General features: G+C 39.1%; 1 protein-coding gene across 2 annotated transcripts; it reads right to left on the minus strand.

Moving 5' to 3' along the window:
• Positions 1-233: 233 nt before the first annotated feature.
• LOC110061078 (tumor necrosis factor receptor superfamily member 16-like) lies at positions 234-12,746 on the minus strand. Of its 2 annotated transcripts, none has more exons than XM_020767901.2 (6): positions 12,614-12,746; positions 6,422-6,739; positions 5,015-5,279; positions 4,276-4,458; positions 3,577-3,672; positions 234-3,277 (listed from the first exon to the last, which is right to left on the minus strand). In XM_020767901.2, exons 1-6 carry the CDS (start codon positions 12,659-12,661, stop codon positions 3,006-3,008), a joined length of 1,182 nt encoding a protein of 393 aa, XP_020623560.2. In that variant the 5' UTR covers positions 12,662-12,746; the 3' UTR covers positions 234-3,005. The 2 variants fall into 2 exon arrangements, with proteins under 2 accessions (XP_020623560.2, XP_020623559.2); XM_020767900.2 differs by lacking the exon at positions 12,614-12,746 and adding an exon at positions 8,774-8,999.
• Between the last annotated feature and the right edge of the window lie 5,221 nt (positions 12,747-17,967).

The raw sequence follows: 17,967 nt of genomic DNA on the forward strand, positions 1-17,967 counted from the left end.
ATTCATCACAATTCCCTACTCCCTGAACGCTTTGAGCAACTGAGATGCCACGATAGTCGAGTTGTATTAATTTCTATTCCAAAATGCCACGTGGTATCTATATTTGGAGGGACAATTCATAAGATGAAGCTGTGCACGGAGGTGGAGATCCATATAGAAAAGGGGGTAAGGGACTAAGGGTTGGGGGAGGGGCAACTTCGGTCAAAGCGCTGATATTCAAAGCACACAGAACGTAACGTGAAGCCAGTTCATCAACTTTATTACAAAAGTGTAACAAAAATAAGCTCTTGCTCAAATAATTTGGAAATATTCCGCAACGGAAAAGCAAAAAATTACATGATTACCTGGCGAATAAATTACATATTAAATAGGATTTCTTTTTTTTTTTTATATATACTCCCTTAAATAAACCCTTCTCCTGGTTAACATTGCGTTTCTCCGGTACGCCCTAAGAGTGATCAGATCAAATTTCTCCTTGCAGCAACACTACATTGCTAAGAAGTGAGGTAATGAGATTAAGGAAAATCATCAACCGGGCACTATTGTCTTCATAATTAAAAGAAGTGCTCAGTAATCTATGCTGGGAAAAAGACTAATGGCCTTACCGTACGAGAATTGAATCGGTTTGATGTGCTTTTGAAACGCTACCAAAAAGAATCCAAGTTGAATTAATTACACTTGATGTTCAATCGCATTCCTCCCGATTTCCTGAGCAAAACTCTTGGCTTTGTAGTGAACTTTTCCGCAGTCGGCCTGCCATCTACGAGTGGCAGATCTCAAAAACTTTAGCTAATTATTTTTCAAGTCTTTCGTTCCGGCCAAATTTGTCTTAATCCTGGTTAATCTTCACCAATCTGAACTATCACGGCTTCTTGAAAGTTTAGTCTACCTCTCATGTTTTTTTTCTGCGTCAGTCAATTATCATTTTGATTTTTTTATAGGCTCACAATGTGTAATTTTATGCATTCCATAAAAAAAAACATGTCACAATTCGTTTAAGTTTCAATGCAAAGCCAACAACTTGCTGAGAAGGCAAGCTTCCCCACGGTACATATTTCAATCAAGCCCTAACGTTGCTCCATTCTCAAAACAAATTCCTTACACCTTATCCAGGAATATCCTTAGTTTAAATTTTCATCGAGCATAACAGATACATAACCTCCAACACAGACGCTCTTTGGGGTCGTCAGGCAATCTTGCGTGACGAGCCACGCAACCTTGCGTGACGAGTCCAACGAGCTACCCGCGCAGGAGACCAAACAGATACAATGATTCATCATACTCTTCATCCCAATGACGGGATTTTACAAACGATAACAATATCTTTACACTTTTTTTATATTCTGTTCCACCAGCTTAATTATCATCGTGCAATAAGCTGCACACTGAATACGATAAGAAATCGATTATTAATAACCTTGACATTTCTTTCTGCCCCTTAATAGAAGTACGTGAAAAATTTCATATTTTTTCGTTGGATATTACTCTCTAATGACGGCCTTAAGTCTCCAAAAGAAATCGAGTTTATAGACAGTGGTATCTCGACTTCTCGAACCTCGATTTTATTCAACCCTTCCCTCCCCTCAGTCGAACGCTGTAATCCAACCTCCCGCCCGATTTCTCTTTTTCAACGATATTTCAAAAAAACTTTCGTTTCTCCTAGAGGTTCGAAAAAATCGGGATTCCACTGTGGTTTTATATCGAAAAACTTCTAATCTACAACTTGAGATTGCCAAGACCAACTGAATTCTTCATGTATCTTTAAAACTCAGAAAAACGCTCAATACAAATATATTCATTTTCATAGTGAAATATCCATTAATTAAATATAAACTGAATTGAATTTAACAGTTTCATCGCGATTCAATAGTCAATATTGCATTGTTTGATACAAAAGTCGAGCGAAAACGAACTTTCCTCGCTCTTCATTCAAAACCGTTCCGCGACAATACAAAATTATTTCCGAACGAAATTAAGCTTTATTCCTTATAGTTTGATAAGAAAATATTTACTATACTATAATCCTGCGCAAAATAGAATTAATAAAATCGACTTTTTTAGTTGTGTACAAAAATAAGACACTGTAGAAAATGGTTCTGCCATAAAAAGGCTTACTTTGCAAACAAAATGCTGCAATTAAAAAGACTGTTTTAAACAACAAAAGACCTGTCAATTCGACTTAAAAAAGATAAGGAAATCTGAAAAGTGATATATACAATTAATCTAATTGCAATCTAGCCGTCCATTTTATTTCTTAGTATGCAATCCATACTTCTAAATAACTGGAAGAATTCAATCATTTCGTTTCAAATTTTGCAGTAAGCGGGTTTTCCCCATCATGTTTATCAGCGTTTAATAATAATCAATATTTCATTCGTCAACTACGTGACTACTAAACGGCATAAAATACCAAATTCTTTCTCTCTCTCTTTCGCCAAGAGCCTTTTTAGGACCAGCTTGAACGAAAAAATATTCATTTGTGCTAATAGACACTGGCATTAGACAACCAATTTCTCTTACTTATTCACGAACGTTCAAATTCTTCACCCTCTTCTCAGAAGTTTGTCGTTTTCGGAAAATACTCTAACCAGTACTCCACAATAATAAATTATTAAATTTGACTCGTAATTTTGAATTAATTTACAGGAAACTAAATGTACATTGAACGGGCTACCAGCCAAATATTGTACAAATTCTTCGTTTTCCATCGACAAGCATCACCCTGGCGACGCTGCAAAAAAAAAGCGTAAACGAAAAATTCGCACTAATTATTTCTCTCGTCTCCGCGTTTTGTTCGTCATTTCGTCAAATTTGAATCTCCATTTTCAACTTATTTTATTTGTTTTGAAACAGGGTAATCTCTGACGATGATAAACGAAATATTTCATTGGGATATTTTTTGCCATTCAGGGCAACAACATACAGTAATTACCACAGAAAATTATTTCAGTGCTACACATACTTTCCTTATGGCCTTATTCTCCCAGAGGAGATAAGGAATGACGTTACACATACTTTCCAACTATTCTCTCTTCTTTTGTCCACTTCATTTTTCGAAACGTATTTTGCAGCGCCACTACTGTGGCTCCATCCTTTTGACCCCATTCCTGAAGCATGGCCTGTGTGGCATTTCCTTTGTCCAGAGCAAAGGTGTTAACCTGTGTGCTATTGAATTTGAGCTGACCTCCCAGGCGCTTCCATCTTTCGCCGGGATTTAAATGAAGAGCCAGTTCGCTGAAGAGTGTGTACGGCACATCTCGAAGCATTTTCTCTTGACCTGAAAATACAAATAAACAAAAATTATTTTTATCACCATAATAAAACAAGAATCAGCGCGAAGTTAGAAAGGTAAGAAAATGTTTCGATGTATTGAAAGTCATTCTTGTTACTCGCGCAAGCTTTCCTCTTGATTACGAGATAGATTAATGACTGCTTTAAGAAAGATTCGACTTTTTAACGACAAATCCATCACCTTGGAGCTAAAATTGGCTCCAAGTGACTGCCATACAATTCCAATACTTATAAAGTCCCTTGATTTCGAGGGTATAAGACAAGCGGTTTTTCACCGATACATACCCTGCTTGCTGATGCCAAAAGGTAGTGAACTGTAGGGATTTTCAACAGCCTCTATAACGTCTATCGAGTTTGATCTTGTACTTGGTTCCTCTCCCCCTGCAGACAAATTAAAAACATTCCTCAAGACAACGGCTCCACGACTCTGAAGATTCCTGCTTATGGTTAACACATACATTGCGTATAGAGCTGTTTTCACTTGAGTGTCCAAATAATATTGGCTACTGAAAAAAAAAACGCGCGCTATTTTTTCATCCCGCGAGAAGTAAAACCAAGACCGATTGCGAATTGTTCGTACACGCTTTCTTGCGTTTTGCGTCAGCTACAACATGTATTTACTCCAAGTTTTGATTGGTTCATTGGATTGTCTGTGTCCTTTGTGTTTGGCGAGAGTGATTAAAATGACGGTCATGGCTTTAGAAGGGTTTTCAGTATAGTGTCGAAAGAATGTAATCAGGTAATTACTTTGATTATGGCTTTGGTTTTACTACGGTTTGAGATTGGCTGAGTCGTCTTATTGGTAAGTACCTTGGTACACTCAGTTGAAAACTGCTCTACGACTCTCAATTGAAAACTGCTTTAATTATTGCCACGCCTTACACGGGTTTAACTTCGTTATTTGCTAATTGTGCCAATTACGTCTACAGCTTCGAATTGCCACAGCTACATTTTAATCTATGCTGGAAAGAAACGCTTCTTTACCTGGTTTAGGCTTTTTTCTCGGTCGATTCCCTCTCCTGTACCGGTACACCAGTACGAAAACAACAACGAGAACCACTACAACAGCAACCAGTGAATACAGGACAGCCTGAAGTCCTGTGTCATCTTCACTGTCCGTGTCGTCCTGGATGGGGACTGGGGTCAAGGACTGGTTCTGTGCTGTAACTGAATAATACGTATGTTTAACTGAAGGGTTGCAATGGTACACACTTTGGTGATTCTATATCACTGTGTTACTGGCACACCACCTACAAGATGCCACTCTATTCTATGCCGGCAAACACTCAGATTGTTCACGGTTACTAACAGGGATAAACACCAAAACCTGGAATATAACAACTTTAAGAGCAATGGTAATCCTACACGAGATTAACAAGGGCAATTTTCTCCTTCTGTTTATAGACGTTGCACCATTCTGGCAATATTCTGTCACGCCAAGACACACGTTGTCACGCTAGAGTCAAACTGTTCCAGCTAGATTTAATAATATGGTGTATTCAAAAAAGTTTTACGAGAATTAAACATCCATTTTTTTGAACGAATGGGGTCAACATGATGGCCCTCCTAAAGCCAGGAACGAGTTCTGTCAAGCTAAGTTAAGTCAAGTTTAATATGCTGTAAACTGATCGATCTGTTCGTAAATCTATTGGCTCTTAATCAAGGATTAAGTTTATTTTTAAACACAAACTTCAGACAAACAAAACAATCTGATCACACTCACCAGGTTCAGTCGAGACACGTATTGTGGTATTCTTCCATCGTTTTTTCTTTGTTGTTGTCGTTCTGTTTCGTACTGGCGACCTTGTTACCGCCGTTCCTGGCGATACCTTTGGTATCCTTGGCACTTTAGAATTGTTTTTGTCCTTTTCGGGAACACAGACCGCGTCTGTTCTTCTTGAACATTCTTTCTGAAGGATGTGTCCTTTCGGACATACCCTACAAGTCTTGCACGTTTCCAAGTTTTTTTCGTCTGAAAACGTTTCGCCCTACAAAACGAAACTCATGTCAGTTACTCAACGATACAATTCAGGCTCTGGGCATATTTGTTCAATGTTGCCTGATGATCCGTGTTCGCCAAGTTTTCTGTTTTCTGTTATTGCGCATTAAAAAAAAAAAAGAAAGAAACATTAGGATGGCTCAGATTTCAGATTTGCCTTGGCCTTTTTTTTTTTTCACTTCACATTTTTCCCGATTAGCTGGGAAGACGGGGCGGTCTCATGGTTGCTGGACTTCGGATCGAGCGGTCTGGGTTCAAGCCCGGCATCCCAGAGAGACACTAATTAGAGTTTCTTGTAGAATCCCATTGGGGGAAAATAAAGATTGATTAATCGATCGATCGATTGATTGATTGATTGATTGATTGATTGATTGATCCCTGAGTCACTGCATTGCGTTCTAAGGTAAGAAACTTTACTCTCACAGCGCCTCACTCCACTCAGGTATATAAATAGGTGAATTAAACGCTGAGGGGCAACCATACAATGGACTGGAATCTCATCCAGGGGGAAGTAGAAATATTCCAAGTCGCATAATACTACGGAAATCGAGATATTATCCCAGAGGTATGGACCACTAGGCCCAACGCCGTCTTCATCTTTGATTCACCAAGCAAGACTTGGAAATGATATTCCCAGCTATGTCCGTCAGATCACTAGCTAAACCACGTGGCAGTAGTGAAGAATATTGCTAAAGCGTGAACACTGTCAGGATGAAACTTACGAGTTGATTTTAAAGTTTAAGTTTGATAATACTTTGTCATGCTAGTACAAGCAAATAAATCACACAAATTACAAAAAGTACATGACTGGAGAATAATTGGGGGAAACTAAATTCCCATACAAAGAATATTCTCCGATATTAAACCTTCTAAAAAAATTAAGAAGTGAAATTTAAAATTTAAGTGCGGCCCAAAACTACCCTAATCAAATTGCATACTAAAATTGATTTTTCAAGGCAGAACAATGAAACATTTCTTTATCTGATTTTGTAATGAAAAACTGGCGTTGAGATGTGCCTGCACAAACACAAGGTCGATTCCGTTTATTCTCACTGTACCTGACAATGCATAGATAAAGTGCGGAGAAATATCATGTTTATTATCAACACAAAAGAATTCTTCATCTCTTACCTTTACACAGAGTTCGCACTCGGTATTGCTAGTGGCCGTACAATTTCTAACTACTCCTCGTCCTTTTTTACACGGGGTACATTTTAAACAGAACGTTAGGTGGGTATCGTAGTAGTAACCGGGCTGACAAGAACACTTCGTGTTGGAAGAGCTTGTACAAGACTTGACTATCTCATTGTGTCTACCGATACATCTGTCGCACGGTGAACATTTCGTAGCATTGTTTTTGTCCGAAAATGTCCCGTTGGGGCATTTTTGGCATCCAGTATTTGTGATAAATGTCCCTGGGACACAATTAATTCCCAACGCATATACTGTCTGTGAAGAGAAATAAACAGACAAATCATAAACAAAAAAATTTATATATATCAAAAGTTAAGCTATAAATTACTTTCCCAATGACGAGAATTGAATTTTGTAAGAATTAAAACGCAGTGTAATATCAAGAAAATGAAGGGTATTTTCACTTGTAAGTCAATCGCGCTACTTTTGCTTACATTATGGGCTGAATTATCCTTTAATACTAGCACAATCATGCACAAACGTGCGCTAAGTGAGTCAAAATACGACGAATGTTGAACTGCGGGTAGATATTACATTGGAAAGAAGACACTCCTCGAGTCTTAACTTGTTTGTACTACACTGGTATCAGACTTACTACTCACTAAGAGACAAAATGTTTAAGGTTAGGGTTCAGACTTCAATATAGGCTTTAATAGCCGCATTTTCATTACGATACCGCCTGACTTTTGCTCTACGAGATATTGGACCCGGTCTTAAATCAAGGTGCAAACGAGAATGGATGTTTTTCTTTATAAACAGATAAAAAACTGAAACTTTATTTAGATGTCATATTCGACACGGTGGGTAAAGATGACTTAGTTACAGTACTTTCTAGTGGTAATCAGATATAGAGTTTACAAAGAATAGAAAATACGTTTGTCTTTTCTATTAATAGGGCTGATGTAAAATGAAATCCATGTTAGTATGTACAGACAATTATTCTGTAATGTCGAGTTGGTTGTCACGAGAGAATACAATTAAAGGGATTTATGCAAACATATCGTGCTTGGAATATCATTTTGGCGGTCTTGCAAAAAGAGAGAACCTTGTTTCCGATCGAGTAACCTTAGTTAATAACAGACTTAAAAGTGGGCGATAAAGCTATCAGTTTGAAGTGAATGGCTTGATTTATATGAACTGCAGATCGAGGCAAATGAGTCAGTTAGCGTGATCTCGTGAGGATAATTACAAACCGCAAAACAAAGAATGCGAGCGTCCGCTGATTTTCAAGTGATTTCCGCAACACTTGAAATATTTTTATCGTCTGTTAAAAAAATCCGCAGCAATACGGAAACAGGTTGTAAAAGCAAGTGAACTATCGGATTGATCAACTAAAAGAGTTTGGTTCAAAAACGATTTACCTTTGTAATTTCGTATCGAAATCGAATCGCATCGAAATTAAGTACTAACGTGTACGTCACAAGTGCTTGGCTAGACGCTGAGTTTGCAAAACAACGACACGTCACGAAAACATTTCAAAGTGAGGAATAATTAAAACTATCTTAACTCTTTTCTATGCAAATCTCCGGCAAAATTCAGGTCATGATTGGCAGGGTAATAAAAAAATTTACCACCAGAAAGCTCAATGAGAAAGAAAACAACACAGAGGGTAATACCAATAACATAATCACCACTCCAAACGTCAATTTCCTCAAAGGGAGAACCCGGGACAACAACATTAAACGCAACCTTTCCAAAACCTTTCCAACGTAATTCCCTGCTGAAGAGTTATGCCCTTAACACAAGCACAAACTGCTGATGAAGATGAGCTATCGCCATCGTTTCTCTTACCGATGCGCGAATCTTTCAACGACAATACCTCTGATTGCATGTACAAACGCATCAAACTTGATCTATTGTCTTTCTCCTTCTCGTCTCCGCGTTGGCACAGAATGCATATTTCATTTTGTCCAGAGACATTTTTACGGAGTGAAATTCACGTCAAAATAACCTTAGCTAACTCAGTTTAACCCTTCGAGCTTAGCGTATTCAATATTGTCAAAAGTCGAAAACTACTGAGTTTTCGTCAGAAACCCGGTGTAGAAAAAGTATGGCTTACGCAACACGACTTAAAACAACGTCAGAGCACATAGCCATGTTTCTCGTTGATCTATCAGTTTTCTTTGCCGAGAAGACTAATTGTGCTCGACCTTTTAACACTTTCCCAAGAAAGCGACGCCGAAAAAAGGTTGAGATACTGAACGCTTAGGATTTTTTTGACCTAACTTTAACCGTGTTTACAGTAAACGTTTTCGTCTAAGTACACGTTTTGTATAAACGGACTCTAACCTTATTTTTTGCTTCCACGCCGTCAGTTGGTGAAAATAGGGTTGCGATCGATAACAAAATAATAACATGGAGAAGTCCAAGCTTTCCAAAGCGCATTTTGTTTGCTCTTTGGCCACATCGACTTTCGACCAACGCACTTCGGCGTAATGTTATCATTGATCCGCGCGCATGGAGCTATTGTTCAGTTCCACAGGCACTCTGCCAATCATCATTGTCCAAACTGATGGTGCCTGGTGGAAATTCTAGATTTCCGCGATAACAATTCCCTAATGTTCAGCATGTTTAGGCAGATTCCTTGAAAAAGCCACTGAGACATTTTAGTAAGACGGTTTTAGTATTATTATTGTTGACGTTTGTTTTCAACAAGCCAGTTAATTCTTAGGTGCAGTAAGCCAGCTCATTTAAAGGGCTTGCGGAAATGCGCGTAAATAAAGTTTGTAATAGTTCACGCCAAATATTAGATTTTTTAAGGTAAAAAGGCTGGAATGATACCACAACTTTTGTTTTTCAAATCGTTGTAGATACGCGTCAATTTGCCGCAGAAAGAAAGTTTGGGGAAGCGTTCGGCTGTCAGAGACATTAGAGCTGAGACGACAAAGTCGTATGGCTGTCACCTGCCAGCAGAAGGAATCGTTCTGTTAAAAGAGCTGGCTGACAAAACCGCGCTATTTCACATGCCAACGATACTGTTTCTTGACTCTCCAAATTATGACCTTAAATTGTAGAAAAAAGGCAAAAGAGAAAGGTTTCCGTGAGAACCTTTTTTCTGATTTTAAAACGTGTGAAACTCACGTGAGGGCGACACGACCTACTCGACTAAAAAGCGGGTTTTTGTTCTTTACTATAATTCTAAAATTCTTTCTCATTAAAATATCATTTCCCTCGTCTTAACTCATTATTGAGCGAGCCAAAAGTGCGTTATCTTATTTAACGAGACGAAAAACTAAACAATTAAGACAATTACGATATAGTTCCACAGTTCTAACAGCGAATTTCCGTGCAGAAAATAAACTCATCAGCACAGCTTGTTTCAGAAAACAACCTTTGTTAACTTATTGCCTGAAAACCTCTTGATATTAAACAAGGCTCTCGATAGAATTGAAGTATCAGAGGCAAGTTTCAAAAGTAGATGGCCGGATTGAACAGATTATCGCTTTGAGTAAAAAAAAAGTGAAGCAGCCATTACTCCTATGGAACCGCCCGCGAATCTGATTGACAGAGGTAAAGTTTTAACGCGTCTCAGTCGGTCACGCAATGACGATTTCTGTCTTTACGACAAGATTTCAAGCTTTAAAACTACAAAATGCCAAGGAATTATCTATTATCAATTCAATGGCTAAATCTTAGTTACATAAAAATACAATTAATAAAATTAACCGCGAGATATTGAAGGCGCTAACCATCTTTCGGTCAGGCAGAAATCACACCATATTTGCTTCAATTCTGTCCCTCAGCTTGGTTCCGAAATTTAACCATCCGTTACCCCCTTTGCACCTTCCTGTTTTCATTTAATTCAGAGCGTGCTTCGGAACAAATTGTTTATTTTCCGTATTTTTGCGAAGTGTAGAACTTGTACAGAGGAAATAGTTCGTCACCACTCCTATTAAAGCTGGTAATACTCAACTTGACAACGATCGTCAAAGCCGTACAGTACACATCTCAGTGCGAACATGTCGGATTTATAATACATGAAAAGATCGTTCCGATGGGAAAGTGAATTCCAGCTGTGTTTAAGAACGAATCAACAGTTTCCGGTCTTGCAACCAGACACGTTAAACACGCAATCACTAATGTTAAGAGTCTCGCTTATATTGTGCACCATTTTTAATGCAGAGAATTGTTTCGAATTGCTCGAGAACTTTTAGGTTTCCAAACATTAATAAAAAAGTCAACCCCTCGTAATCGTGGTTTTCGAGTTTGGTGTAGAAGACCTGAGAATCTGATTTACGCTTTGGGTCAAGAAATCCATCCACGGAAATAATATTTTAATTAATAAAACTATTGACATTGGAATTTCCTATAAATAGTTTTCCTTTGGAATGTTGTCCTGAAAATGACACTTCGGTGCGACAAATTACAGCGCCAAATTTGTTTAAGTACTTGAGAAATATCTGATTCAACGAAGATACGTGTCTTGTCGTAAAAATAAAGCGATTAATGTCTTTCTCCAAATAAAACTGACAGCCCAAGAGTAATATAACGCTGGCATTTATATGTAAATAAGGCAAACGAAGGTGTTTTCAGCAACGAAAACAAATCATTTTAGGGCATCATTCCTCACGTACGCTATTTGAACTATGCTTTTTGTCGTTTTGTAGTGTTAAACAACGGTTGAACCTTTTCGATCTCGCGGCCCCCTCCCGCCGAGATGCCTACTGTCAAAATAATTTGGGTATTCCGTGTGCGGACACACATTGTTTTGTATTCTAACATATTTGCCATCATTAGGCTTACGAATGGCGCCGTGCGACCCACGAGGCTCACAGCGAGCAGTATTTTTGAAATAGAACGTTCAAAATAAACACGTTCCGCCGTTTTGCTTCGCTTTGTGCCATTTTCACTCAACTGGCACCTCAGCAAGAAGTAATGAAAAGAATCCGAAATCTAATTGATGCCTCCATTTATTGTGTATTGTATTGGCAGGCAAGTTTGAACTTATGCAAAGTGGGAGGGTCAGTTCAGTGAGCGCCCGAGCAGAAAAAGGCCGACACACACCGCCGACAAAAAGCAAACTATTTGCGATCACTTAAGGCGTATAATTTGATGGAGAACGAGAAAAACACTCCAAAAGGATTACGAACTTGTACCGCAGCCAAAAGTTCCGACTCTGGACAACATCTGCTCTAATACCCACTATTAGCAAACGAGCGAATGAAAAGCGATTTGTTAAATTTGTCCTCAGGGCAAAGTTTTGAAGCGTACGCTTGAAGTTTATTTTCTGCTTTCGAGTAACGGGTTTTGCGTTGTGTTTCTCAAGTAGCCGTAGTTCGTATTCTAAAATAACTCAAAAGAAGTTTGTTCACACAGGTTGGTTTAACACTACCGAGCCATAACTTGTACATCGATCGAGTCGCGTTGAAAGTTAATCATTACGAGTCGCGATTTCAAAACAAGCCCTCCCACACGGGGGACTTTTTATAAACAACGCATTCACTTGCCACAAAAAGAATTGAACTCAACAATCCAGAGATTTAACATAAATATTGCGTTCTCCACACAGGTAGCCGATACGGCGAAATCGAGACATGCCGAGGATGTAATCGGTTTCTACTTCCACTATCCATGGTGGTCTATGCATGGCAAACATTTGATACCTTCGATCGAGCGCAGGCCATGTGCTTATTGGAACTTCGCACGAAAACAATTTCCAAACGGGAAGGGTGTAGAAATACTCAGTTGAAACGGTGCTCTCGAGAAAAGGTCGAAAAAAAATGTGTTCTCGAGAACAAAACCATTTAAATACAAAACCATTTAGGTTTTGATATTGACAACAGTGTGAGTTTCAGCTGCAGCACCGAGATGTTGTCACGAGCGAAAATAGCAACCGCAAGAAAAATTTCATCATCATTTGCTGTTTTCATTTAAGCTTACGTTCCGAATTTATTATTTACCTGATAAAAACCCGTTGAATCCGCTTTCTCGAATCTAGAGACAGGAATTTCGGACGCCCATGGATAAAGAAGCATTTTCGAGAGGCGACTGCAAGTTGTAAGGACTGTAAGCGACGAAATACCAAACAACTGAGACTTTCTCGATTCCGCTCTTGTGGCGACGTGTCAATATGACACGAACCAAGTAGATTTGAACACAACAACTTCAGAATAAGGAAAAGAGACTCACCGTTATTAATGAAGAGCTCCAAAAGAGTGCCAGAACGCGCGCCACCATCTTGACGTTGGCAGAAAGAATTTGCTTAGCTCGGCAGAGATTGATCGACCCCACGTGAACGTGCAAGGGTTTTCACCTTTTGTAAGTATGACGTCATAGTTTAGTTCGATTTACGCTTCGATTCCCACGCGTGACCGGAAAGTGAATTCATCCACGGGTTACGGCTGTTTAAAAGCTTTAGGATGAAACAGTAAACCTTGAGGCATGATTTGGACGTAGTCTAAGTGAAGGCACATAAATGAATAAGTGAGGGTAAGGGAATAATCTCAGAATAAATTAATTTACAGCAGGCCCTGACACAGGACACCCAAGGTTACCATGTGAGTGTTACGTACTCAGAACTCAGGTATGGGGGAATAAACATTTTCTTGAGTTGACAGAGAGAAGAACGATTACATAATAAAAATTACTGACTTCTTGTCTTTATGTTGTGCTTATTGCCTTATCTATTTTCTTTGGGCTGTAGTAATTTGGCTGGCTGCTGCGATATACGGGGGATATACAAGGGGACGAGTCCAGCACAAGTCCCTTGAAGGGTTCAGATATGAAGGAACTGGTCTTAGCCGACTTGCCCCACGGATATTTTACACCACGGATTTTGAGTAACAAGTCGCAGGGACTTGTCCCTTCAAAGTTCAAACCAGTTTAAATGCGTGGGACGGTCTTAAGAACCAAATTTTGGTCGACTTCGACTACATTAAAAAAATGGCTAGCAAGGGACTTGTCCCCGCGATCGACTTGTTGCAGGGACTAGTCGCGTGTGCTGACTTCAACGGAAAACCTAAGAAATAGAGAAATGCTTCTATTTTTTTTTTTCTTTTTCTATTTCTCTTTACAAGATTTATATATTCAGACTGATCTGGGCCGGAAACACCCAAAGAAAAAAGAATTAAAATCATTTGTAAAAAATACTGTAATAGATACATGTTTTTCTTTTTAATCGGCCTTACATTTTTTCCGTAGGATAAGAATAAATATTGGGAGGGCTGTGATGTTATTCTATTCCTCAAGTGTTGATTTTTCATCACGAGAATACCTTAATCTCATCTTGTTTTACATCGAAAACTGACACTAGATCAGCTAGATATGTTAAAAAAGGAAACCCTCTTGATTTCAATCGATAATGTTTTCCTCGTCAAGCTGGTCGTCTTTTGCGAGACATCACTCTTAAGAGGGGCGAAACCCCATAAGAAGATTCTGAAGGGAGTGGCTGTGTGAGGAGAAAATGCTTGACCTTAAGGACCAAAGACCTTGTGTCTACGTTAAATGGAAAATAATCCCAGAAAAATAACTCCGAGAATTTTTGTCTGTAGCTCCGGGTGATATTTAATGTTGTACTAATTTTAACATCAAAGCATCAGCGTCGCTTTCATGCACGTATAAAAACATACATACCAGTAATAAATACCGTGTGTAAGTGAAGTCGGAGGTAAATTGGCAATGCCAATTCCATTTTATAACGGTAGCTGTGAGTGACTTGGTAGAGACCAGGAGAAAATGAGGGGATGGGTCCTTTGTAAGTTCCAGGAAAAGTTTACAAGAAGGGACTGGTTTTAGGGACTTGTCGTAAGAACAGTTCATATGAAGGGTTTTGAGTAACAAGTCGCGGGAGCTTATCCCAGTTTGAATTCGTGGAACGAATCGCAGGGACCAAATTATTTACACTATTCCTGCACGCAATGAATGAGACACGTTTCGGGTGGGATCGGTGGGTTACAAATACCAGGAGAAAAGGACGCAAGGGGAACGAAAACAACCGATGCTCGAAGTCAAGAAATCAGAAATAATTAACCACTGTCATTAAATCGATATCAAACTCACCAAATTTTGGTCCCTGCGGGTAGATTTTTTTGAAAAAAAATGACTAGCTCACGCGAAGGGATTCATTGGCGCGATTTTGTTGCAGGCAGGGGTGGGTTTAGTGGGAGGGTGCAGGGGATGCGCACCCTTCCCCCTCCCCTGAGATGAAGCCTTCTTCTTAGTCTGAATTTCAGCCGTCTCTTCCCTTTTCCCTCGGGGTAAAGGGAAGAGACGGCTGAAATTCAGACCACCTTCTTCTTCGTTTTCGCCTTTAAAATTTGTTTACCTCACAAGTCAGTTACGCCATTCCTTAGTGGGGCACCCCCTCTAAGAAAAATGCCCCTGGCAGGGACTTTTCCCCTCTCGTGTGCCGACCTTACGGAAAACCAAGGAAACGGATCGAGAAATGTTTCTAATTTTCCTTTTTTTTAACTTATCTTTACTAGATTCATATATCCAGTCTAATCCTCTAAGAATTTGCTCCCGCTTTGGGAGGGGAAGAGACGTCCAAAGACACAAAATTGAAAATTAGATAAAATTCTGTAATAGGTACATGTTTCGTTTCAATGCTTTAAACTTTGTCGTAAGAGGATAAGATTGAATACTGGGGGGACTGTGACGTCACCAGTCAAGGGTGTCGTACTCATCACTCACTTTCCTACAAGTGTTGATTTTATGTCGAAAACTGGCGCTATATATAATTGCAAATGAAACCCTCTTGCTCTGCATTTACAATTGTTTTTCCTCGACGAGCTCGTGTTCTTCTCGATTGTTAATAATGTTACGAGACATAACTCTAAGAGGGGCAAAACCTCGTGGGAAAACTCTTATCGGGGAGTGGCTTGATGATAAGAAGACAAGTATCTACGTGACGCGGTGTCCTGGCTGAGGATAAAATACTTGACCCTAACGACCAACGTCGATCGTCGTCGTGTATAAGTTACTTAAAAAGAAATATAATCCCGGGTTTTTTTGTAACATAACTCCAAGGAAATGGGTGTGCAGCTCATGGTGGCACTTTCGATTCATCAGATCAGTGTCGCTTTCATGCAAGCATAAATTTGTAAATATACAAGTAATAAATGCCGTCATGGTGTAAGTTAAGTCGTAGCGAAAATGGCAATGTCAGTTCCATTTTATAATAGTAGCTGTGAGTGACTTAGTAGAGAAATAATCCTTCAGTCCCTGTTGAACTTGTTTATATTTTGGACAAGTGTAGAGCCAGTTTGCGAATACAACTCCCGAAACGTTTTTTGCTTGTCAAGTCACCCTGTTACGACCATTGAAATCCGCCTGCGGTTAATCGCAATTTATTTTTGCTCCGACATTTAGATTCTTTGCAAGGTTCCAGACTCTTGCGACAAAACGAAACTGACTGATAACGACATAAATCACCAATGTCGGTTATGTGAACATCGATACAAAGACATACCAAACTATCAGGGGGGGGGGGTATTCCTTATGTTTTTGCGTTCATGCTGTTATGTTGCTATTGTGTCATTATGTCAGGACGTTCACACTGCCAAGACAACGACATTACGTCCCTCTTATGTCGTTATGTTTACGTCGTTGTGTAGCAATGTCGCTTGGGTGAACTAGGCCTAAATTTTGTGAGTACGTTAATTTCAGATGACCGCATTTTCTACTCAATTGCATGCAAGGAAATAAATCCATTACCTTATAATTAGTGCAAAGTCCGAGCATTTCCGCGATGGTATAGCGGTGAGTTTAAACGATAATGCATAGATAAACATAACCCCAGCCATTTGACTCGTTGATGTGTCCAGGAGGAAGAAATCTGACATCAGAGTTGGGGGGGGGGGGATAATTTTACACCAACTGGGAGGAGTGATGGGGGACACCTTGGACCTAGCGCGACAAAAAAATTGAAGTGGAAATTGCGACCAAAATTGCATTAAAATTTGCTTGTGCAAATGGACCTTAAGGAGTTTATGTGTCCCAAAGGAAGAAGACTCTTAAATTTATTTAGGCATGGTAAATTCGACAGGATTACAATATTACAGCTAATAATTATTTATTAAATTAATTTAAAAAGGCTGTGGTTATGAAGAAAACTATTTCATCATCAATAAACTATAACAATAAGATAAAACAAATATTGTGTAAACTGTTACAATTTTAATGAATAACAAAAAATTTGTCAGTTTAGTAGGCGCGATCAAGTGTTAGATGAACTTAACCATGTGACAATCCTATGCGTCCAAAGACGTATTATGTCTGTGACGCTGATTAGTGATTCGACACTGAGCTCGTTCCCAGAGCTTTCCCTCAGAGATCTCTAAGGAAGAACCCCTGGGAGCGAGGTCTGTGATACAAGACAAAAACAGACGAACTTATCTGAACTGTGAATTCGCTCGAGTAAAGTTCTCAATCAAGCGATCAACAATCTTTCTCACTATATTCCAGAGACAATGGGCACTGCTTCTTGTATAAATGGACACTACAAGTCCTTTATGCCATTTATGTCGTAAATTGTTATGTCTATGATTTTTTTCCGTATGGAAATATAGAATCTTTACTACAAAATATAGGTAAAATGCCGATAAGAAGCCCCTTTCACCGCTTAAAAACCCACAAATTTCAAAGACAGAAATGACCAACGAACAATAATCCCCATTGACAAAATGGTCCCAAAATCTTGTGTCCTTCTGATATGCCCTTCAGAATATAGGGCTATGGACTTACCAGATATACTTTCTTCCAGTGAAAATCTTCCCTATCGTAGAACCTGTCTGTCTGCGTCCCACGGCCAAACTCAGGTCTACCTATATTGAAACTATTCAGTCTATTTTTGCGCGTTAAACGAGATTAGAATAACTCTACTAGCTAGGCTACTAGCTAGCGTTCTATCCCGAATGCCCTTCTATTACTGGCTACGCTACTTACCATCTATTCTGTTTTAGTAGCATTCTACTAGTATACTAATGCAAATGCTGCAATCTGATTGGCTGAGCTACTCGTATACTATCAGCCATTAGAGTGCAGTGGCTGTCGACTGTCCACAAAATGCGAAGTCTTTATCGTTTTTCCGAAGTTTTGGAAGAAAGGTTAGATGTAAACGGATAATTAAATTCCTGGGAAGACTAAAAGAATGACATTAATGGTTTCTTGACTTTAAAAACTTGAAATTATTGAAAAAAACGGGTGCGCGCGCGTAAACAACAACAAATGTATCAAGGACATTCAATTTAATGCGTGCGATTTCCGTTTGTTAAGGAGGCTCTCTATAGTTTTACGATCGCGCGAGCGCTGAGGAAGTAATCTACCCGCGCTCAAAGGAAAACGTCAGTGTTTTTCGATGTTTTATTACGTCAACATGAGCACAAAAAGCAAGACTGACAGTGAATTTTCTCGCGTTTCCTTCAGTGAAATTCCGTAAAATTTGGCAGATTGGTAGAAAATATTTTACTTTAGTCGGAGCTCGTTTCTCAGGGAAATCTATAAGACCAGATCTTTTGCAGCGGTAAAAGACATAAATTTGAAAA

The sequence above is a fragment of the Orbicella faveolata genome, unplaced genomic scaffold (genome assembly GCF_042242905.1).
Source record: "Orbicella faveolata isolate gen_17 unplaced genomic scaffold, um_ofav_v1 contig_24, whole genome shotgun sequence".
NCBI lineage: Eukaryota > Metazoa > Cnidaria > Anthozoa > Scleractinia > Merulinidae > Orbicella > Orbicella faveolata.

What these genes read in the sequence shown, in the direction of transcription:
- LOC110061078 (XM_020767900.2), bottom strand. Translation starts at nt 8,929, where the DNA reads ATGATAACATTACGCCGAAGTGCGTTGGTCGAAAGTCGATGTGGCCAA. An exon ending in AGTGCGAACTCTGTGTAAAG is followed by an intron (nt 5,280 to 6,421) that starts GTAAGAGATGAA and finishes TTCGTTTTGTAG; the next exon opens with GGCGAAACGTTTTCAGACGA. An exon ending in ACGTGTCTCGACTGAACCTG is followed by an intron (nt 4,459 to 5,014) that starts GTGAGTGTGATC and finishes CGTATTATTCAG; the next exon opens with TTACAGCACAGAACCAGTCC.